At 37.3% G+C, this 22,184-nt stretch overlaps 1 protein-coding gene across 3 annotated transcripts in view; it reads right to left on the minus strand.

Annotated features, from left to right (window-relative positions):
- The window catches only part of FEZ2 (fasciculation and elongation protein zeta 2), a 37,399-nt gene that overhangs the window by 9,744 nt on the left and 5,471 nt on the right, over positions 1–22,184 (minus strand). For all 3 annotated transcript variants that reach the window (XM_036224029.1, XM_016156674.2, XM_036224030.1), the window contains exons 3-5: positions 16,559–16,675; positions 14,588–14,729; positions 13,268–13,536 (exon numbers count right to left, since the gene is read on the minus strand). In XM_036224029.1, coding sequence (XP_036079922.1) covers positions 13,268–13,536; positions 14,588–14,729; positions 16,559–16,675 — 528 coding nt within the window. The remainder of the gene's footprint in view (positions 1–13,267; positions 13,537–14,587; positions 14,730–16,558; positions 16,676–22,184) is intronic.

The raw sequence follows: 22,184 nt of genomic DNA on the forward strand, positions 1-22,184 counted from the left end.
AGTGAATATCAGTTTTAATTTCTAACATAGTAAATATTGATCGACATAACATAAAAGTTCTTTCAGGTCTTCAATAAACATTAAGAGTAAGAAGTCTTGCCAACAAAAGCTGAGAAACACCAAGAGGTTTAATCTTTGAAGGAGCTGTCTGAGACACATACTGAATGACATCAATGACCATCTGAGTTACATTTTACCAACTACGTTTCTCCTGAATCGTCCTTCTTCCCCACCCCGATCTGCATATACTGTGTCTTAGCAAGAACCAAATGTCTGGTCAGCATACCTCGACAGGCTTCACTTTGCAGACAGAACAACAATAACCTAGGATGAAGTGGGATACTTTTAAAAGAAAAACCTACAGCTATCTATTTTTGTATTTTTTTCACATGACATCATATAATTTGTTCACATTTTTTAAAAAAGATCATCAAAAGATGACTTCTTAATCTCCAGAATCTATAACATTATGGAAATTCTTCGAATAAATAAATCAGCTCATTTTTTAAAAATTCTTTCTAACATATGTATTTTCTTTCAAAAGCAACAACAACAAAAAAATACATGATCTTCTACATTACCTGACTCCATTATCTGTGGGCATTTTAAAACTAGATATAAATTCAGAAAAATCTCAAACAAGATTAAAAATTGTAGAATCCACATATCAAGAAACTAGAGGATACATTATATTTGAATGACACATTCTAAAAAACTACCTACTTTTTACTTTGCCAATTAGAAACCTATTTCCTAGGGGCTTAGTGGAAATAAACGAAAATGCAATCATGCCAAGCCCCAGTAACTTGGAAATTACAAAACTAACAGCTGACCCTAGTGCAGAAAACCTCTGCCCTTGCGACTAAGTCAGTAGCTATGGCCAACCAGGCCCCACTGTGTCCTGAGAATGCAAGGAACATGGCAGTCAATAGGGTTCTACTGCCTCCTTTTCCCCTGAGAAAATGAAAGAACAAGAAAATCAGAAGATTCGCTGGAAATACAAAGAAACCAACGAAAAGATATGTCTGAGGACATTCCTCCACCAAAGCTCTGGTTGCCATCAACTCCCATCTCTCCCAAAGTCACACAGTCATCATTTTCTCTCTTTGCTGCATTTTGAAACTCTCCCTCTCTACCAGCTCTTTCTCGATGACAGCTGTAAATTCTCAAACCCTTAACCTCGGTCCTTTCCCGTGTTTCCTGAGACTGCTCTTCCCAGGTGTCATTACTTCAATGCTGAGGTCCACAGACACTTTTCAGATCTGAGACATCCAGTAAGCTCTCTTTGCTCCCTGGATTCCTGGACACCAAACTCAGCCCCTCTGGTTGCTGCTTCTAAGAGGTACCTCTTTCTGTGCTCATCTTACATACCAGTGCCCCCCCAGGGTTTTCCCTATTTTCTCTCATGCACTCTCTGAACATTCCCACTCTAGAGTTTCAATTTCTGCCTCTGTAAATCTACAGCTCCACTTTGCTAAGGTCAGCAAAATGCTAAGAACAGAGGCTGGCACCTCACAGGGGCTCAGTAAGTGTTAGCTGTCTTTATTGTAATTAATTTCCCTCCTGAGCTTCAGACTTGCATGGATAATGCCTATTGGACATCTGTACATAAATATTGCTAAAACTCAGATCCAAAACTGAATTCATCCTCTTCTCCCCGACCAAAAATCAAACAAAAATAAAAGAAACCTATTCCTCCTTTTGCATTCTATAAATCTCTCATTCGTTTACACATTATTTCAAAAACTATGTTGGGCCAGATATCATTGCAGGTATTAAGGATTCAAAGTGAACGCATCAGCCAAGGCCCCTCCTAGCCTCATAAGCTGATATTCCAATGAGGAGGGCAGAAAAAAGTAAAACAAATGAACTAGATAACTGTAGATAATTATAGCTACAACGAAGCAATCAAAAACGGGATGCCTACTTTATACAGGGAGCACAAAGAAAACTTCTCTGAGGTGATATCTAAGCTGAAACATGGATTACACACTCTGCCAGATGAGCTACAAAGGACAATAGACACAAAGAGATCCCCTCAGACAACGAAACCAAAAGTAGCCAAACTGGCCAACCAAGGAGTTCACTCTGTGGCCAGGTGCGCAGGGGTCCTGTTATTCTCCAGCAGGATGTGAAACAAGTAGCTACTAAGTATTTCCATTATCCTCTCCTCCCATTAAGAGGCTTTTATTCCTGCGGCCCTGGTTCCCTCTCCATCTCTGTGTGCTAGACGTATTGGATGGCAGGCTTATTAACCTCTGCACCATAAGGGGCTGCATCCAGAGCTGATGGACATGACAGCCACCCCCTCAAGATGCTGCCCTGAGGTTGGATGCAGTCATTGTTGATTGCACTGCTCCCTTTGGTGAAGGGGTACATGAGTTCTATCTATACTTGCCCAGGTCAGAAATCAGTGACCCAATCCTAACTCTTCCCTTCCCCAGTGCCCGAACCTACAGATCTGACCTCCTCAATATCTCTGAAATTCAACTGTTTTCCCATCCCTACTGTCCCTTCCTTGGCTCATTTCTTACCTCAATGATTGGCACAGCCTCCGAATCAATTCTTCATCTCTAGCCATCATCTTCCAATGAGTTCTCTTTAAAACACTGAAGATACCCTTCCAAAAACCCAATGTGAACATGTAACAGCCCACTTAAAACATTTTTGGATTCCTGCAGCCTTTAAACAAACACCAAATGCTAAAGCATGGCACGCAAAGCCATCCACTTTCCAGCTTCCAGTTTGCTACTTCCACACCCTCTTCTTGACTTCCTCTCTCTCCTTCTAGTGTCCTCCCTTCTAATCACAATGAACAACCTGCAGATCCCCAGATGTCCCTGTCACCTCCGGATGGTTGCCCACAACACTCCCTCTGCATGGTATGCCTATCCTCTCCTCCTCCTCCTTCCTGTCCTCGGACTCAACTCAGCCTTCCCAGACCCCTAAACCAACTTGGGACAATAGTAATATGCATACACCTCTACCACGGGCCAGTCCCTGGCACAAAAACACCACTAAAAATATCGCCGCTGTTTTTAATATAGCAATTATCACACTAAGCCTAGGTTTCTCAGCCTTGACACTACTGACATTTTGGGTCAGATCATTCCTTGTTGTGGGGTCAGTCTCATGCATTGTAGGACGCTGAAAGGTATCGCTGGCCTCTACTCGGCAGGAGGTCGGTGGCATTGCCCCCTACCCCACCCAGTTGTGACAATGATGAATGTTTCCAGACAACACCAATGCCTAAAGCTCCTAGGGGCAAACCGGCCCTGTTTAGAATCACCGCATAAAGGGCATTAGCTGGTGTGTCATCCGGATTCCCAGTGCACAGGCAGCACTCCCTGGAGGCTGGGATTTACTCGATCCTTAACAACCATGTCTGGCACATAATTAAAGATCAACATGTGTTTATCGAATAGTAGTAAAATAAAGAATTTTTAAGTGGGATGAGGCACAAGATTTAAAGAAAAACAGCAGAAAAGGGGAAATTTTAGTGAGATTTGTAAAATAAATTCAACTCAGTTCTCAAAATCTTTAAGGACAGAAATAATGTCAGCTACTTCTTTTATATGCCTACAAAGCACAAGCCCATCCTCAGCACATAGGAGGCATTTCATCAAGAGTCATTGGCTTAAATTGCAAAATTCTTCAGCAATTACTGACTATGCCAATGAAATACTTCCAAATTTTTATTTGAAACCAGGAATGACACCTTAGTCAAAAGTATCTGGAATCAGAACATTTTTCAGCAGTCAACTTGAATAGAAAAATGTCAACCTAGAACAGAGCTCTGAGTTCTGGCCCCACTTTGTCACTACCTGTGTGACATGACACAGTCGTCATGCCCTAATCCTGCCAAGGCCTGTTTCTTCACCTGTAAAATAGATGATTAAAATGCTGTCATTTCTAAAGGTCTTATTTGTAAATTCTATGAATCTATAATTTAACCAAGGTACATTATTTAATAAGCACACACACATACACGGAAGGCTAAAAGTGCTCTACAACAACAGAATTGCACAGCCAGATGATACATTGAGATTATCTACTCCAATGGCTTCATTTCCTTATGAAGAAATGAGTAAATTTTGAGAAGACAGACTATGTCTTTGTCTCCATCCCAGTGACTTGCATAGTACCTGGGTCACTGCAGGCTTTATACATGTCTACTAAGCTGAAGTTGTAACACTCCTAAGACCAGAGCCCAAGAGTCTGAGACTGTGATCACCACTTCACGAGGCCTCCTGACATCTTACAGGGCAGAAATTTTTTAAAACAGCTAAAAGGCAAAAGTAATCTGAGGTTGAACAGAAGAAAGATGACATGACAAGATATAAAGTTATTTGTCAAATGTGTGAAAATGGACTTCTGAAAAAGTCCACTGAAGAACCTCGTCTAGGAAATGAGCATGAGATTAATAAAGATAAAATAAACGGTGTTGGCATAGTTTGTAAAACAATGAGTGACTAAGTCAGATAAAACCCCTAGGATAATAAAAAGAGTTGCAAGTAGAAGATCAATGAATTAGAAGGCTTGAGGATGGGAAAGACCAGGCAGTGAGACAAGGAAGAAATAGGAAAAGAGCTCTGAAAAGCACAGAATAGATTCTGTTTTACAAATGCTCTATAAATCCCCCAAAACAATACACCTTTTTGGAAGGCAAAATGAATTTTAAAAAGATAAAACCTCAGAGACAGATTAAATTTACTGTTCAGTAACCTTCACCTCATTTAGAAAGACTACATTTACAACCCTGGGAGCAGATGTGGTGTTATTAGGTGCTTATGGTACTTAAATGGGCCAGAGGGACGACTTTTTCTATGCTTAAATTTTAAAAGTAAAGAGAACAGAGGAGAGAGAGAGGTAGGGGAAGTGGGAGATGGAGAGGGAAAGAGGAAAGGAGGGAAGAAGGAGAAAAGTACCACAGACATATCAAAGCGCTGAGGGAACTAAGTCTCAGGGTTATGAATGTTCGATGAACTGAAGGACATTAAAGATCTGGTATAACTTAATTAAAATAACTGCTATATTAGGTATGTCAGAAATCCTAATCCTGCCTCTGTTTCATCTACCATTTCCAAATTTGAGGTAAAAAATCCAAATATTCAAATTTAAATTGAAAATCTAATGAAGATTCTGTGAACCTAACATTATTCTTTTAATTTTATTTTATTATTAGTTTCGAGGATACAGTACCTTGTTTAGACATTCGAGCCTAAAATTTTGTCATCTCTCCATCTTTTTCCCATCATCTTTATGAAGGAGTTAACGGCCCTGTAAAATACCCTTCTCAGAATGGAATTTTTGATATAAGCCCATTTATAAGCAGGAAAATGATTAAGCATTACAGTATTCACCTTATTGTTCTTCTCACTGCTAAAATAGTGCCAAAGTAAATGGGGCAAGGACAAGGGAAGGGGTTTGCTCAACACACAGCTCCAATCGCATGACTGATGCTGAGAATACTCACGACTCTCTCATGACCATTTCCTTCCCTGGCGTGAGTCTGTATTAAAAGTCTCCAGTCATTCTTTAGAAACGTTTCTCAGACAAACCAGGAGCAACAAAGTGTAAACAAGATAAAAAAGTTCTCTAAAAATTCATAAAAATCTAAAAGGACACAAAGAAATGAGCCAAGATTTCCAGCCACATCCATAACAGGTCTGAATAACTCAGAACTGAACTATGAGGGGTGTCGAGGGTTCCTTGCACACACCTCTGTATAACTTTGCACAGCCTCGCTCCAGTGCATACTGGTTATGGGATCTAACATGTCTACTGAGCTTTCATTTACCCATTTATGAAACGGCAGTAGTAATATCTATTTCATAAGGCTGCTGCGAGATTAAATTAGATCATATGTGGAAAGCACTTATCAAAGTGTTCAGCACTTATAAACATTCAAACAATGTCTGGGCTGTATTCCTTTAAAATGGTTTGAATAACATTTGGGACACGGCTCCCATAAAGAAGTAACCATACATTTCTACTTTTCTCCAGGACAGTAAAAACATTTCAAGTTCTCCTTCTAGAAAAGAAATGGCAACTGAGAAATAACAAATTTCTGATTACAGTCTCTTGCTAAAGGACAGAAGATAATGTGAAGACACTATTGTCTATAACTGAATGTAGAAATCAACCAAAAAGCTTAAACAGAAAACAAGTAACATTTTTAGGTAAGTCAAGGTCTTTCTGAACAATAAAAAGAATAGAGCTAGAATACACTATACAAACTGAAAGGCAACTAGGCTCAGATATAATGTTGTAGTTTGTTCATTCTTTTCTAGAGTTCTAAACACGTCAACTCATTCTATGCTCAGCATATTCAGCAGGTCAACTAATTACACAAAAAGCAGGATCCAAGATGGGAAAGAACAAAACTAGCTGGAAGGCCAGGAAATTCAGACTATTTCTGCTACCAAACTTGTAGCATCCAACACCAATTGATACAGATCTCTAAATAGCCAGGAAATCTTTCAAAAATCTCAAAAAAGCTCTATGCCAGAAAAAGGTTAGGAAAAGCAATTAAGAAATGCATTTCATCTATTTCTGATTCTTAGTCTAAACTATGCTCTTACTCCATTAATATTCTTTATATTCATTTTCCAAAACAGTGAAATTAAAACATAATTGCTGTTCTTTATAAATCACATCCTTTTCAGTAGTTTGAATGAAATGATTTCCAAAATTAATTTATAAAACTGTAACTTTAATTTTTAATAAAATTCTTAATCAAAACAAAAAAAAAGAGAAAAAAAGAACTGAAAGCAATAGTTAAATGTAAAAAAGTTACCAAGTAAAAATATTCAAAAAATTACTAAGCTACAACTTAGGATGTAAAAATTGATTTTGCTTGTTTTGACATTTCTTCAAATCCAATAATTTTAATGTGAACTACAAGCAGTAATAAATGCAAATTCTACAAAAAAGTTTTTCAAAAAATTGTCTAACTAAATCAGAAAATACAGATTATACCAAAGCAGATAAACCTTTGAAAATGTCCTGAATATTAAACTACTATTGTGTAAGTCTCAGAGCAGAAAGATGTGAAGATTTTCAAAGTTAGGAGTTAAGTGGAATAGTATCGAACACTTTAATATTTGTGTATTTGAAGATCTTTTAAAATTTTTATGTAATACCAATATGGTAAGTCAATTAAGTACTGTCAAACATTTTTGGAGCCCTAAAACTAGAGTAAAATAACTGGAAATTTATAAATTCTTTCCTAATACTTATGGATACTCTTAGTACATAATAATAATACAATTTCCTGGAATACTATGGCTTTTACATGAACTTGTGTTATATGAACAATTAGTGAAACTTTCTAGAACATGAAGGAGTCAAGAATAGACTCCTAATTTTTACTACATCAGCTTCAAGGTCATGAAACACCAAGAAATCAGTGCAGGAAATATACAGTGGATAATGATAAAACTATCAAAAACTGGATATTTACTTCTCTAGGCAATACTATATTTCAGAATCATACTTCATAATTCATAGGTGTGAATTAAAATAAACATGACACATCTAAGCTTCTTTCAACCCTACAACAACCTTCCATTTTATAGCCCTAACTGATCGTGTTCTCTCTCAATCTCTCTCAATCTCTCTCTCTCTCTCTCTCTCTCTCTCTCTTTCTCTCTCTCACACACACACACACACACACACACACCCGCAAACGAAAATCTGTTGCTAGGCAGGGTGCCTGTGGCAAGTGGCCTAGAGATGCCTGGCCAAGGCATTACCATCTGTGGGCACAAATCAGGCTGCTGGATGGGGCTCCGAAGAGAGGAACAACTCAACACATCCTTAAGATAAAACAAAGCTATGTTTTATAATATATTTTGGTCACAATATAGCAATCTTTTTATCTATACAAACTAACTTAAATGGAGTTCACATCTTTTTTTCTTATTCTTAATATTTTTAGTCTAAATAGAGATTGGCGGCTTTTTCTATAAAGGACCAGAGAGTAAATACTCTAGGTTTACAGGCCACATAGTCTCTATTGCAACTTTTCAACTCTGTCCTTGAAACCCAAAGCAGCCTTAGACCATGTGTAAATAAATGGATGTGGCTGCGTTGCAATATAACTTTATAATACAGGCAGAGTGTTGATTTGGGTCCCGGGCAGAAGTTTGCCTTGCCAATCCCTAGTCTAAATCATCTTAGCATATGTGAAGTTTTAAAATTTCAAATTAAAAAGGAGAAAAAAAAGCCAAGTGTATATGTGTGTATTTTTTTTTTAAAACAAAAGCCCCAAACTCAAACTTTTGTATCAGAACAGTTGCTTCTAGGCTGAGAGCTAGCATAAATTAGAATAACTTCAAAATGAACTGATAGTAGCTCTCTTTTTATTTAAGAGAAATAAATTTCCCTTAAAGTGAGCTTTGGTCAAAATTAAATTAAAAAAAAAAACTATTACTAGAGCACTTCTGCATGTAAAAGAAAAAAGATAGACTATTAGTCATAATATGAAGTGAGTCATAAAAACAAGTGAAGAAATACATCTGTGAAAGAGAAATATATATGAGCGTATCTATCATCCAAGTCCAAGCTCCCCCCCATTTTTAACCTGTTATCTCCCCAACCCCCAAAAATGAAATAAGGTAATAGTGTTCTTTTTACAGCTGAGGTACTGATTGCTAATATACCAAAAGTTTTCAGAATCAACTTCAGACTGAAGCAATTACACATTCCGGTGGTGGCTGAGTAAAACACACCAGAACTTTCTCTTCAAAGTTCAATGTGATATGAAAAACAGAAAAGATACTATAGATTCCTATCTTCTCAACCCTAATCTCAGAATAATCACCTTACAGGAGACATGACATTTAAAAGCATTACTGCATTCTAAAGGAGGAAGTACGTCCATTTTCATCCATATAAGCTTACTAAGGTACGATGTGAAGCAGATAAACACCAATGTCTTCACAACTTCATATAACTCCAGATGACAACCACCACTAAATTAAAACGTAACTGGTGTACTTTTCAACTTATTACTGTACTCACGTGAAATGCCAGTGAAATTCAATGACCTGTGAAATCTATTTTATATAAACAGAAAACTGACAAAAAAAATCCATGACAGAACAACAATAATTCAAATACTTCAAATCCAAGTCCTCTGGGATTCCATTCCTTTATAATAATGTTTCAATTCAACAAATAAGTATTAAGTAATACGTAAAGCACGAAAAATTAGGTGAGGTGCTGGGAAAACAACGTGAATGAGCCTTTGGGAAGACTGAAGTCTTTCTAAGGACAAACTTAAGCCAATGATTACCAGAGTATAGTACTGCGATATCAGGATAGGTGCGCCCTCACAAATATATATGAAAAACATCTCAAATGTAACATACCAGGCAACTCACAAAAGAATATAAATGGTCAGATCAAACCATTTTTTGCCTATCATATCGGCATACATTAAAATTTTGGTGGAGGTGTGGGGTAATGGCCACTCGCTCACATTGTTACTGGGTTACATTTCCATAGAACGATTTGAAAAGCTGACTGTTTAAAACCCTTTAAAATGACACATGCTTTGACATAGAAATTCCACTGTTTTCAGTGAATGAGTAGACTGTAGTTTGACTAACCAAAAGAAAAAAATACAAGAAATTGCTTAAACTTCGGGAAAATAGTAACTTTGGTTTAACAGGATAAATTTCAGATTCCTACAAGACATTCCAGGAGAAATGTCTAGTAGGCAGCTGGACACATAACTAGCATTTACTCAGAATATGTGCTAGTTTTACATATATTATTTCACTCGATCCCTCCAGGACTCAAAGGGGTATGTACCCAGTGACGGGAGCAGGATTCAAACATAGCTCTTAACCCAAAGCTCTTAAAATTCCATTAAGCCTCCGTGGGTTTGGCACCTGGCAGAAAGATTCAAGGTAGAAATACAGATTTATACGTTTATCTTTCTTTCATGCATTTATTCAGCAGAAATTTATTAGGTACGTAAAGTTGCATTTCCTATCCTTAGGAAACCATACCAGAGACATGAAGGCAAAAAATTGCAATATGGTATGACAGTGCTAACAGAAATAGTTTAGAGTAGTAATATTAACCCCAAAAGAAGAAGAGAGTAGTCCACTTGGAAGAAGGTTCTAAGAAGAAAGACAATGCTTGACTACAACTTTAAGGGATGTTTAAAAAAAAAAAAAATCCCCCAAGTGGACAAGAGAAGCAAGAAAAGAGGGCCACACCACAAAAAGGTAATGGCACATACATAAGCGCTAATGTCGAAAACAGCAGTCAATTCAAAGAAATGCATGGAAGTCACCACACTGATTAACAGACACTGCCCTTCAACCATTCCAGTGTCTACCCGCTGACCGTCTGCTCTTCCAGATGCTGACCAAGACAAAGGCGATACAAAGTTTTCTGCTCTCTTGCGCCTCACTGTTTTCAAAGAGAAGATCTACTCCTCCAACCTCCCTTCCAAAAGGAAAGCTGGAAAGGGACAGGGCAGTCTACCCTTGCCAATCAGGAAGAACAGTGACACAGTGACAATCCTACCAAAAACGGCTCTCCAATAGCGTCATTATCAACCACCTTACCCAGCCTTTTGTTTTCTTGGTAACATGTCTCCCTCATTAGAATATAAGCTCCAGGAGGCCATGGGCTTTGTCTGTTTTACTGGCCACTGAATCTAAAACATGCCTGGCACAAGGAAGACACTCTGCAAATATATGCTGAACAAACACTGTTTTATCTCACCCAACACAGAGAAGATTATTTTAAAAATTAAAACAAATCAAGATAACATTTCACTTTTATAAGACACTCAATATTTTCTTCCATATTTGATAGTACTTTCATGCCCCAAAGACATTTCTAATGCTCTAAATAGCAATTCTAAATTTGCTTTTTTTTCTTCATTACAGAAAATGCTTGAAACAAAACATGTCTCTAAAATTAACACCTGAAGAGTTTAACTCTGATCTATTCCCACCCAGATATTTCATCATAGTATCTTTAGACCAAAGAGAACAAGCTAGCAATAATGGATAAAGTATTATACCAACTACGAACTGATGTTCTGTTTCAATAAAACATGCGTAAGGAAAAAATGGAGGGATGCTATTCTACATTAAAGGAAAAAGTCCAAGTCCTGCTAACAAAACAAATAACTAAAGTACAATGAAAAATGTGACTGCTATTAATCAGATAATTCATGATAGCTATAAAAGAAAAAGTCTTCAAATTTTAGAAATTAGTATCACTGATGATAGCGAAGGCACAGAGATCAGGCCTTGCTAAAACTGCATGTTACATAAAATGTCTGCAGAGCTAATACCTTTTGGAATCTGTTTCTCCATTTCACTTTAGGGTTCTTTTGAGTAGGTTTCAGGCTCCTTATATTACAGATGGAACGATCTTTCTCTAGCATTTTAGGCTTGAGAAAGCTAAAGGGAATGAGCACCACAAGCTCAGCGATGCCATTACGAGGCTGATGAAAGGTTTTGACACAAATAGTAGATCAGGACTCAGGAGGCAACTTCACAAGTCCAAATATTGTGAAAAAATTTACTGTTATTATGAATCTATTTCAAGGCTAATAAAGGTTTAAGACAGACCTAAATGCTGCCTTGCCATTTCTCACTATAAATGCCATGTACAATTACATAATTAATCCACTCTAACCCTTTTTATGTGGCAGTTCCAAAAAGAAGCCTTTAAACCCCATTAGGGAAAAATTTATTTTCTTAAGCCAAGTGTTAACACTAATAAATGGAGGATTTACAAGTAATCCCTAAAAGCAGATAGGCAGAAATTACCAATCATGCTATAACCTTTTAACTTAGCATTTTATTCAATCTCACTTGCATAATAGGGCAATTTAAAGGGTATAGTGTTTTAAAATATGAAATACAATATATTGTCCCTGATATGTAAAGAAAACTTTCTGGATTGTATATTCAAACAAATGTGTTTTTTTGTTTGTTTTTCAGAATAGTCACTGAAAGTGACTAAGTAAACACCTATTCAATCAATACTACCATTTCTTAAAAATATTTTGTACCACGTATCTGAGAACTTATTTAAAGGTAGTTTATAAGCTATGTCCTTTCTATGTACAAATAGACAATACATTAAGAAAACATCCATTTACTCATGGGCCAAAAACAGTACAATAAATAGGCTATGTATGGTAAGTTTTTTTTTTGTTTGTACAACTGCTCACTGGTGGCCCAGCAACCTAGAACTGCATTCTCTTTCCTGGATTCCATCAGAGTCCGGTTAATGAGATCTATTTCTTTGTTAAGTATTCTTTAGAAAAATGAAATCAAGACTTAAGACAGAATTTATGTTATTGCAAATCATAATAGCTAGTTTATGGTGATTTGTATTACCATGTTATATCATAAATTTAAAAGGTATATGCCCTTTAGAAAAATGGATTCCTTTGCCCAACCATTATACTCTAAAAATAAAAGCCAACATTCCTTTACATACAAACAAAATGAAGGTGGCAAGATACAAAATCTCAACTGATCAAAGCAGAATGAAAGGCCATAAAATCAATAACGAAATGCATCTCATATAATTAGCAGTTAATGTTTATGACAAATTTTCATCAAGTGCAATAGGACCACTTAAGAAAAATAAAAGAGCAGAAAACAAACTTAATACGAAGAGCCAAAGAGTCAAACATTCTGAACTTGTTTTTACCAGTCAGAAATTCTAGTCTACCAAGTACTGAGACAGATGTCTGATGTCACAGAAGTGCCACTGACATCTTCATATTCCAACTTCACTGATAAATGAGGAAGCTGTTTACAAATCAATCTGTGCTTTTAGGCTCAACACTATTCGGCTACCTCTAAATGTATCCCTTTTCAATATTTTATTATACAATTCATAAAAGACAAGCAAAAATTAAAAATACCATTCATAAGCCCACCGTACATAAAAAACCACTAACATTTTAATGTATTAAAACAGTAACTTGCTATAGCTTCTTTAAGACATCTTCCTTTTTTATTCCCCATTTTCCTTCTACTTACTAAACATTTCAGTAGTGAATTACCCTGATTATTGTCATACCCCCACCAAGGAAACATCTTTCTGAAGGAGCACAATGATGATCTTGAACAGAAAATCTCTTTAGTGCTCTGGTGAGGCACCCCTCTCCTTCACATGTAGGCCCAGCCCACCCACTGCTGCCCTACAGTAATGGGATTACCATGGAAACCATTTCCAGTGTGGAATGTGTCCTGCAAACATCACTTACTGTGCCGGGCATATGACTTCTCTCGTTCTTCCCATTCTGAGAGCTCCCATTCTTGAGTTTCTTTTTCTTTTTGGCTGTTTCTTTGTGCTCTTTCTGTTTGTTTTGTACTTCAATGAGAACAGAAATAAAGCTGTTTTTCACTTCCTTTTCAAACTCCAGTTCATCTCGCAGGGCCAACTGCTGCACCAGCTCTTCAGAGTATTCCTTAATGGCGGTCTCGATTTCTTCCAGTAGTTCATTTAATTCGGATGCTGACAGCCTTTTTACTCCTATGACCAAAAGCAAAGCACCGCAGATACTAAGACAAAAATGTTTCAAGCAAACACGACAGGGTGTTTTATACCAAAGAGCAAAATCACATTCTAAGCAATTAAATTGTTTGTGATCTCAGAATCTTAAAACTTCTGATGGGCAGATGTTAAGAAGAGGAAGGCAGACAAAATTATGTCTCAAATGGCTGAGAAAAAAGTACAACAAAATGTTTACTTGTCTAAATCAATCATCCCATGAACAAATACTTCAGTCAAGGCTTGTACAAGGAAAAGAACAAACATGAAAGCCAAGGGAGTACAGAAACTACTTGCTCACAAGAAATTATAAGCAATTTAGCAGGGTTCTGGCACACTTCTGAAAAGTCCACTTGAAAAAATTAAATACATATTTAGTCACATATGTCCCAATGTGTGAATTTTATTGAGTCCTGGGAAGATGAAAGGGAAGAATATTCCCTGAAACCCCATTTTACTTTTTTTTTTTTCCTCAACACTTCTCTACATGTGAGATACAGGACATCATTTAAGTCCTAACCCCCATCACTTCAGAAGGTGACTACATCTGGAGGAGGGTCTTCGAAGAGATAATTAAGTTAAAATGAGGCCATTACAGTGGGCCCCAATCCAATGTAACAGATGCCCTCAAAAATAAGATTAGAACACAGATATGCATAGACAAAAGTCCACGTGAGGACAGAGAGAAGACAGCCATCTGCAAGCCAAGGAGAAAGGCATCAGAAGACACCAAACCTACTGACACCTTGATCTCGAACTTGTAGCCTCCAGAACTGTCAGGGGACTAAATTCCATTGTTTCAGCCCCTTAGCCTTTGGTACTTTGTTACAGCGGCTAGGGCTGACTAATACAGGATACAAAGGTGAATATGACACAGTCCCTGAGCAACGATGAAAAATGCCTTGAGTATTACTGGAGGACCAGGGCAGGACATGCAACCTAACCTGGGAGAATCAAAGATTTCTGGAGATAGTCACTGTATGTTTGAGGTATACAAAAAGGACAAAGACCACTGATTTAAGTAGTTTCTTACTTTCTTCATAACTGCTTGTGCTAAACCTCTTAAGAGTTTGAATTTCCTGGGAAAGCATTGAAAGCCGATCTGACTGTGTGGGCGTTTCATCATCTTCTGGGTCTGGCGATTCCTGCATCATTTCTTCAATTTCTTCAATAACCTTCCAAAATATACACACCACTGTTAATCACATCTACATAGGAAAAATGATCTACCTGTAACATGGTGCTCACCTGAGCCAAGCAGAGAAATGCACTACATTCTCCATTAACCAACAGTGTGCAGGAGTGGGTTCTGAATAATCTAATTTTGACTGCAAGAGTGAACACGGTTTAACTAAAAAAATTTACAATACACTAAATAAGAAATTAAATAGAAGATGATTTAATATGTCCGTCATGATTCAGTAGTAGACCCTATCAGATTTTGCAACATCTGAGAAATTTTGCTATAAACACATAAAGTATAATTTACTTTAGACATGCCAGAACCAGATTATAGTTCTGGATAAAAGCAAATGACAGAAAATTTATCACATACCACAAGCAAGTGCTCAATATAAAGCCATTTAATCAAACTGACACAAAATTTAGAAAAAAAACAATAGTAAAAACACTTATAGAGAGAGGGAGAAATTACCTCTTTGGTAGCAAAATTTTCCTTTAACAGCAGAAAAGAAATTTTGTATGTTAATTCAATGAAAGATAAAGGAATATTCAAAAAATTGCTTAAAATATAAAGCATAAAGAGAGGGAAAAGCTGCACAAAAGCAGGGAATCTACTGTCACACATAATGTTGCTTGAATTTTAAAACAGCATCTTGTCCTATTCTAGAGTGCAAAAGCTGAGGATCTAGAACTCAGAGAAAATTTAAGGAAAAGTGAAAAAATTACTCAATAGTTAGAAAAACAGACATGAGTTTAAAAAAAAATAAACCGTTAGAAAAAAATACATGAATCAGTAAGCTTAACATGTAACACCTGTACTAAGGAAAAAACAAAACTAAACCTGAAAGAGGTAGTCGTTATGTTAATCAGCAAGATTTTCCAAAACAGGCATTGTAAAACAGGAGGCGGCGGCACTGGTATAAGCTACAGAATCTATTTCTCTTAAGTCCTAAAAGCAGGGCTAGACAGCTTATGGCATTCAGGCAGATTACTGAGGAGTCACGTGTTCCCTGCACTATCCTGCTCTACCCCGACTCAGCCCTCTAACCTATCATCTTGCTTTTTAAGCATTTTACTCTCTCCAGGGCTAGAATATGACAACCACAAATATGACTAAGGAGCAACAAAATGACACAGATTTAATGCACTCCTCCAAACTTTACCAAACTATCTCTCTTTACTGACCTTGTTTCTCCAGCCTAAAAATATAATGTAGTAGAATTCACAGTCCAAGTAGCCATGGAACATTTTATTTCAGGAAGAAGTTCTTGCATCACATTTTGACAATAAAACAGAAGTGGGAAGAGTATTCAGAAAATGAGAAAGCTGATTCAACTGGTTTTAAATGAATACAGGGTTGACATTATTAGAGCATTCTGTAGGAATAATGCTCACTTCTTTTGCAAGTTCACAATATGTACTTCTAGTAAGTCCTAATGATTTTTACATAGGGTTTAGAGAAACTAGATAATTTCTACACAGATATATTATAGTTTGCCCATGTCTAGATAAATTTAAAAAAGAAAATTCACAATATTTTTTTCTGATTTTGGTGTAAGCAATAACCTTCCCTTAGTAACTTGGTGTACTTTTAACAGTGCTTATCTTGGAAAACTGCCTCATTGGAAAATCTTCCCAACTAACATAATACCATCTGCTTCAGATTACATTGACTCCCTTCTCTTCTCTGTGGAGGGGCTAACAAACCAGAAAATATAGGAAAAACGAGTAGATTCCAACACATCACTTGTTGCCAAAATAAGGAATTATTTTTCGGCTGGAGGTTCCCTTCTCTTTTCATTGGTGAATTTCTCCTTTGTACCTGATCTGCAGTGAAGAGGGGCTCATCGTTAACACAGGACACGATGATTGAATGCATGTCCAGCTGTTCTCTCAACTCCTCGTCGTCGGACGTGTCGAAGAGCAAGCTGTCACTTATCTAAAACCAAATAACCCACATTAAAAACAGGGCCTGATCACAACGAAGTCAAAGTGTCTGGGTAAACAAGACTACAGAAGGGGACATCTGCTGAGAACTTTCCCTCCAAAAGGAGAAATGATTATAATTGCTCTGTACCTGGCAGTGTGTGAAGTGCCTTACAAATTCCCCTCAAACAGGAATGAGAGGAATATAGAATAAATATGAAATTGCAAACATGTGCTGCAAAAATCTCCTATTGCCCAATACAGATACATACTTAACTTTTTGCCATGAGGAAGAGTGCTATATTTTTAAGTATAAAAATATAGGGCATTTGTTAGGAAGTTGCAGGGAAGATAGCAAATAGATGAGGGAAAACAGGCAGGGTAGGCAGCAAATGTTATTTAGTTAACAAGCTAAGAGTAAGATTGGTATATATTAAAATTCCACAGACAACAAAGTTAGTTACCTGCGAACTAACTTCTAACATTCGGGGTAAAGGGGTAACTCCCTGGCAGACAGCCACTGTCCATGAGGGGCACACTTAGCCCTTCCAGCTAAACATCACTTCTTCCAAAAGCAGAATATTTCTGGATTCCAAAAACATCTTTAATCTAACTGTGCTGGAGATTTTCCATTTGCCTTCCCTGCACTTTCCAACCTGCTCTGTGCCCCAGGAAGCTGACCTTTATAGACTACATCAGAAGATGCCCTTGAGATTGGCTTCCAGTTGGTTAACCACCACTGGCAAACACTAGCAGGAGACTGAAAGGTGGGAGGACGAGGGCTGGGCATTTACTCTGCTGTCTGTCTCCCTGCCAGACTGCCGAAGGCTGCAGCTCCTACCAAGCAGACTTCTCCCCCACTGCTACTCTCCAGATTCTGACAGCTTCTTCTTCCCCTGCTTACCTCTTCATTCCAAGGGTGCTAGTACTGCTTGTTATTGCCAGTCCCAGAGTAACACATCGGGCCTGGTTGGTGTCCCTTAGCCCTGCCTATAACAGTATAAACAGCCCCTTAATGACGATTTAGAGTTTAGTACTAGAATTGTAAAACCTTACCTAGAAAACTTAGCAGATTAAAATGGACAAGTGAGCATATTTAACATGATGTGACTTCAGATGATAACTAGAACTGAAATTAAAACTCCATTCCTCAGGAAAGAGTAGCACACGTTGAATTCAAAACCAAATGGCAGCAGGGAAATACGTAAGAAGCAACTATGTATTTCTCTTAGTATATAATTTGAAAAATAGTATTTTACCTAGGAAAACTATTTTATTTACCAATGCAAAGGATGGAGATATATATATATATAAATTGAGGATTCAAGTGAGTATTGTAGGTCTCTACTTCTACCCTAGGTCCTCACACGGGAGCATCCAAAGTTTAATGGTGAAGAGAGCCCACTGTAAGAAACCTGCAGGTGAGATGGGCAAAGGAACACTGGTAGGGTGCCTTTCATAACATTAGGCTGAGGGAGGAGCTGCATGAGCACTCTGAGGCCTATCTACTTCCACGCAGTACAATTCCATGCTGTAGCACAGTGATGACATAACTCTTCATTCTATTTCTCGCTGCACCATCGGCCTAGGAAATGTTTGGCCGTGGCCTTCAACACATCATGAAATATCAGAACACTGTGAGAGAAAAAGAACATAAAGCTTCCAGGGAGAAAAAACCATCACATTAAAAGGATAGGGAATCAAAATGTCACTTGAATTCTCAACAGCAACAACAGAAGCTGGAAAACCATCAACGTAATCTCGTGTTTCAATTAATTCCACCCTAGAATCCTATATCCAGCTAAACTAACAATTAGGTGGGGGCTTAGAAGAAAGATTTTCAGACATTCAAATTCTCATAGATTTACCTCTTATGCACCCTTTATCAGAAAGCTACTGCAGAATATGCTCCATTAAAATCAGGAGGAAACCCAAGAAGGAAGAAGACAAAAGATCTAATACAAGAAAGAGGTGAATGGTACTCTTATAATGATAGTCCCACAATGATGGCTGTGAAGCTAACTAGAGAGTAACCAGTTCAGATTAGAACTGTTGGCTGCAGAGGGCGTCAAGAAAAGCCCGAGAGGGAGAAATACAGAGAGGAGAGAGATTATACAAGTATATTTCAATTACTAAAATGAGTTTTATGGCTCTGTTGAGGCTGCATTAGTGAGCTAATGATAACCTAAATAAACCACAAAAAGGCAATTATTTTTATCTTAAGGAAAAAGAATTACAAGAGAAAATTTAATCATACTATACTAAAATGGATCAACTGTGAATATTTAAGTAGTCAATATAAATGATGATTAACCAAATATTTTGATATGATTATATTGGGAAGATAAGGGAAGGTTAAGCTGTTGTGAAGGTTATATGTTCTTGTGGTTGGAAGGAGCACCATGAGAGAGCGAAACCCTCATTGTCTGGGTAGAAAGTAAATGGATGAAGTCTAAAATTGAAAAATAAAATCAAGTAAAATGGCATGAAGATGTTATGTTAGAATAAACAGTTGAAGTAGTTGAAAGTGGTTGTATCCGGTAAGTGGAAATCAGGATGGGGTAAGCAGGGCTGAGGCTGCTTTTTCATGTTAAGTCCTATCGTTCTAAGCTTACTTTTTAAACTATGACAGTTATCCTTTTAATAAGGAGAAAGAGCAAGAGATTAGGCTTTTGATGAGAAAGGATGTCAGATTTCGAGACTGGAGAAATAGAGATGAAAAATTCTACAATATGATCATAAGGGTGTATGGATGATAGAGAGTAGACCTAACAATTACCATCACTTAGTCTTAAATTTCAATACACACCCCAAATCACTCTTCTATGCTGTAATTTGAGGACCATGGTTTTATTTTTCTCCTTAGAGACAAGTTTTAATTTGAAATTACTCCTAAGGAAGATGTTATTACCTTCTTCCTGTTTCTACTCTTGAAGATTTAAAGATGTATAAACAAAGTCCAAGTCCTTGGAATAAAATGCTCATCATAGGAGGAAGAAAACAGTATAGGAGATGTTCCAAAGGCAACATAACTTAGGAGCATTCTATTACATACGCATGATCAAGAAAGGCACTGGATTTAGAACGGGTTTACAGCTATTGCCAAAACACATGACTGATACCAGTAAGCCATTAGAATAAATTTCCATGACAACAGAAATAATGACCCCAGATCATCTTTCCAGAGAGGGAGCCAAGCCCATTCCCTACAGAGATGGCATATGCTAAGGGCTGGAATCCCTTTTGAGCTCTGAAAACTAACCTTGGCTGTCATGGGTATCACTATTCACTCTCCCATTCGGCATCAATGCGCCTTCTCTCTGCCACGCATTCCCAAGTCACCCCTTCCTGTGCCAGGGTTAGATACGCAGCTGGTGGTGCTGTTTCCCTCTGTGAAACTAAAGCTGCCTCAAATGGAAAAAATGTGCCCATGGAAGAATTTGGACTGTCCTAGATGCCTTACTCTAGAAAAGGCCCAACAAAGTTAGAAGTGTGCCAGCTTAAATATCAATGGAAGAAAAACTAAAAACTGAAAACTAGCAAACTGCGGTTTTCTTGAATGTGTTTCTCATCCTAATGCAAAAGAAATTTCTTCTTCCTTTGTCAAAATAATTTCCTATAACTCTTATAATTGGAATAATTTAAAGAATGCTTCCAGAAGGTAAATTCTGCACAGTTCAGTTATGGAAAGAACAGAGCACACAGTTAGCAATAGTAATAAAATAACTTTCTCAGGTTAAAAAGTTAATATTAATATTTAAAAAGTAAATTATATTCTACATGTAATAGAATAACATGGTTGCTTCTAACATAGTTCCTTGTTACCCATTTGTTCTTCGGGAACTTACTAAGTGCTACTCACTCCCAAGGAATAGCTCTAACTTCAGTTCTATTCATCACCTGTGCAGTTGTATCAAGATAGATGGATGACAGATGATCACTTGTTCATTTTAATCTGAGTTTTCCAGGTAAGGCTTTTACAGTGAGTACTAGAACTAAACTCCAAGTCATTAGTAATCACTATTCTGACTATACCATTGTTCTGGCATTGAAAACAATAGTCAAAAGGCAGAAAAAGGGACTTTGCAAAAGGCCATCTAAGAACAATACAAGGTATACATGTTATTCAATGAAACTGGATTAGAGTGTCCCGTTCATGCTGCTAATGTATTTCCCTTTGAAACTACAAAAAGACCTTTTCTATGCTATTTTTTCATATGTCAAACTCATTGTCTAGCTATTGTTGATTCGGCACTATGTTAAATAATATAGAAAATATATATTTTTAAATGCCTTTCCATTATGGTCCTAACAAGATTATTCATTCATTCGCTCAACATCTGTCTTAGTACACACTACGTGCCAGGCACAGTGGTAGTTACTAAAAAGACAAATAAAAGACACCCACCAAGAAGTCACAATCTAACCACAGACCCAGTAGCGATCTGAGATACAAAAGTGCTGTGGGAACTAGCACCCAGGAGTCAATGGGGCTAAATTCTATGGGACTGATAAGTCCTGTAAGGTTTGCACGCACGCGCACACACACACACACCCCCCGCCCAGAGTAACCAATTCCCACAGAAAGGAGTGCATTTTCCTTCCCTGCTGGAATTTAGGCCATGGCTAACTGACCATCTGCCAGACATGCTGTAGATGGGTACTCCCCCCATGCGAGAGGTTGGATTATGTGTCCTTTAAAGTCCCTTCCAACTCTAAAATTGTATAATTCCATGAGATCAGCAAAGGCTAAAATAGTAATAGGAAGCTTCAGAGAGGAAGGGAAAGTTGAACTAAGCTCAAAATAATAGCTAGGAGCTAAATAAACAGAAGACAGAGCATAGGATTATTTTGTTTTATTCCTTTTCACTACAGGTATGTCAGGTTAGTCTGCGAAACAGCCTAACAGGGTTAATAACTGAAGCAAACAGTAAAAATTCTCTATCTCTTAGAATATTAGGAAACACAGTCAGAATTCTATATTTTACTAAAAAAATAATAGGCAGCAAGCTTTTCTGAATCATATTTAAGAAAATAATTTTCCTATGCTGTACACCTGAAATAAAATATTAAATGTCAACTGTAACTGAAAAATCAAAAATGGGGGTGGTAGGAAGTGAAGGGGAAGAAAAGTTTCAAACTTCCAGGTATAAGTCATGGGGATGTTGTCTACAGCACTGGGAACAAGAGAAAATTCATTTTTACAAAATACTAATACTACGTAAAATACAGACAGCCCTACTACATTAAACTCCCAGTATTTACACAAATATACTAATGAAATACAGAGCATGCCAAAAGATCTGGCATGAATTTACACTGTTATTTCATGAGGAACTTAAACAGTCAGACCCTGAAACTGACATAATTTAGCTATGTTTCTCATCAGCTTTAAACAACACTGTGATTTTCCACTTAAAGCAGTTCTCTTCCCTTTTCTGTCCCCTTTGCTGTCCTATCACCTGTGCTTATACTTATTATTCAAGGCATCTTCACTTTACAATACGACAAACAGAGGAACC

This window comes from Rousettus aegyptiacus, unplaced genomic scaffold (genome assembly GCF_014176215.1).
Source record: "Rousettus aegyptiacus isolate mRouAeg1 unplaced genomic scaffold, mRouAeg1.p scaffold_m13_p_7, whole genome shotgun sequence".
NCBI classification, from domain to species: domain Eukaryota; kingdom Metazoa; phylum Chordata; class Mammalia; order Chiroptera; family Pteropodidae; genus Rousettus; species Rousettus aegyptiacus.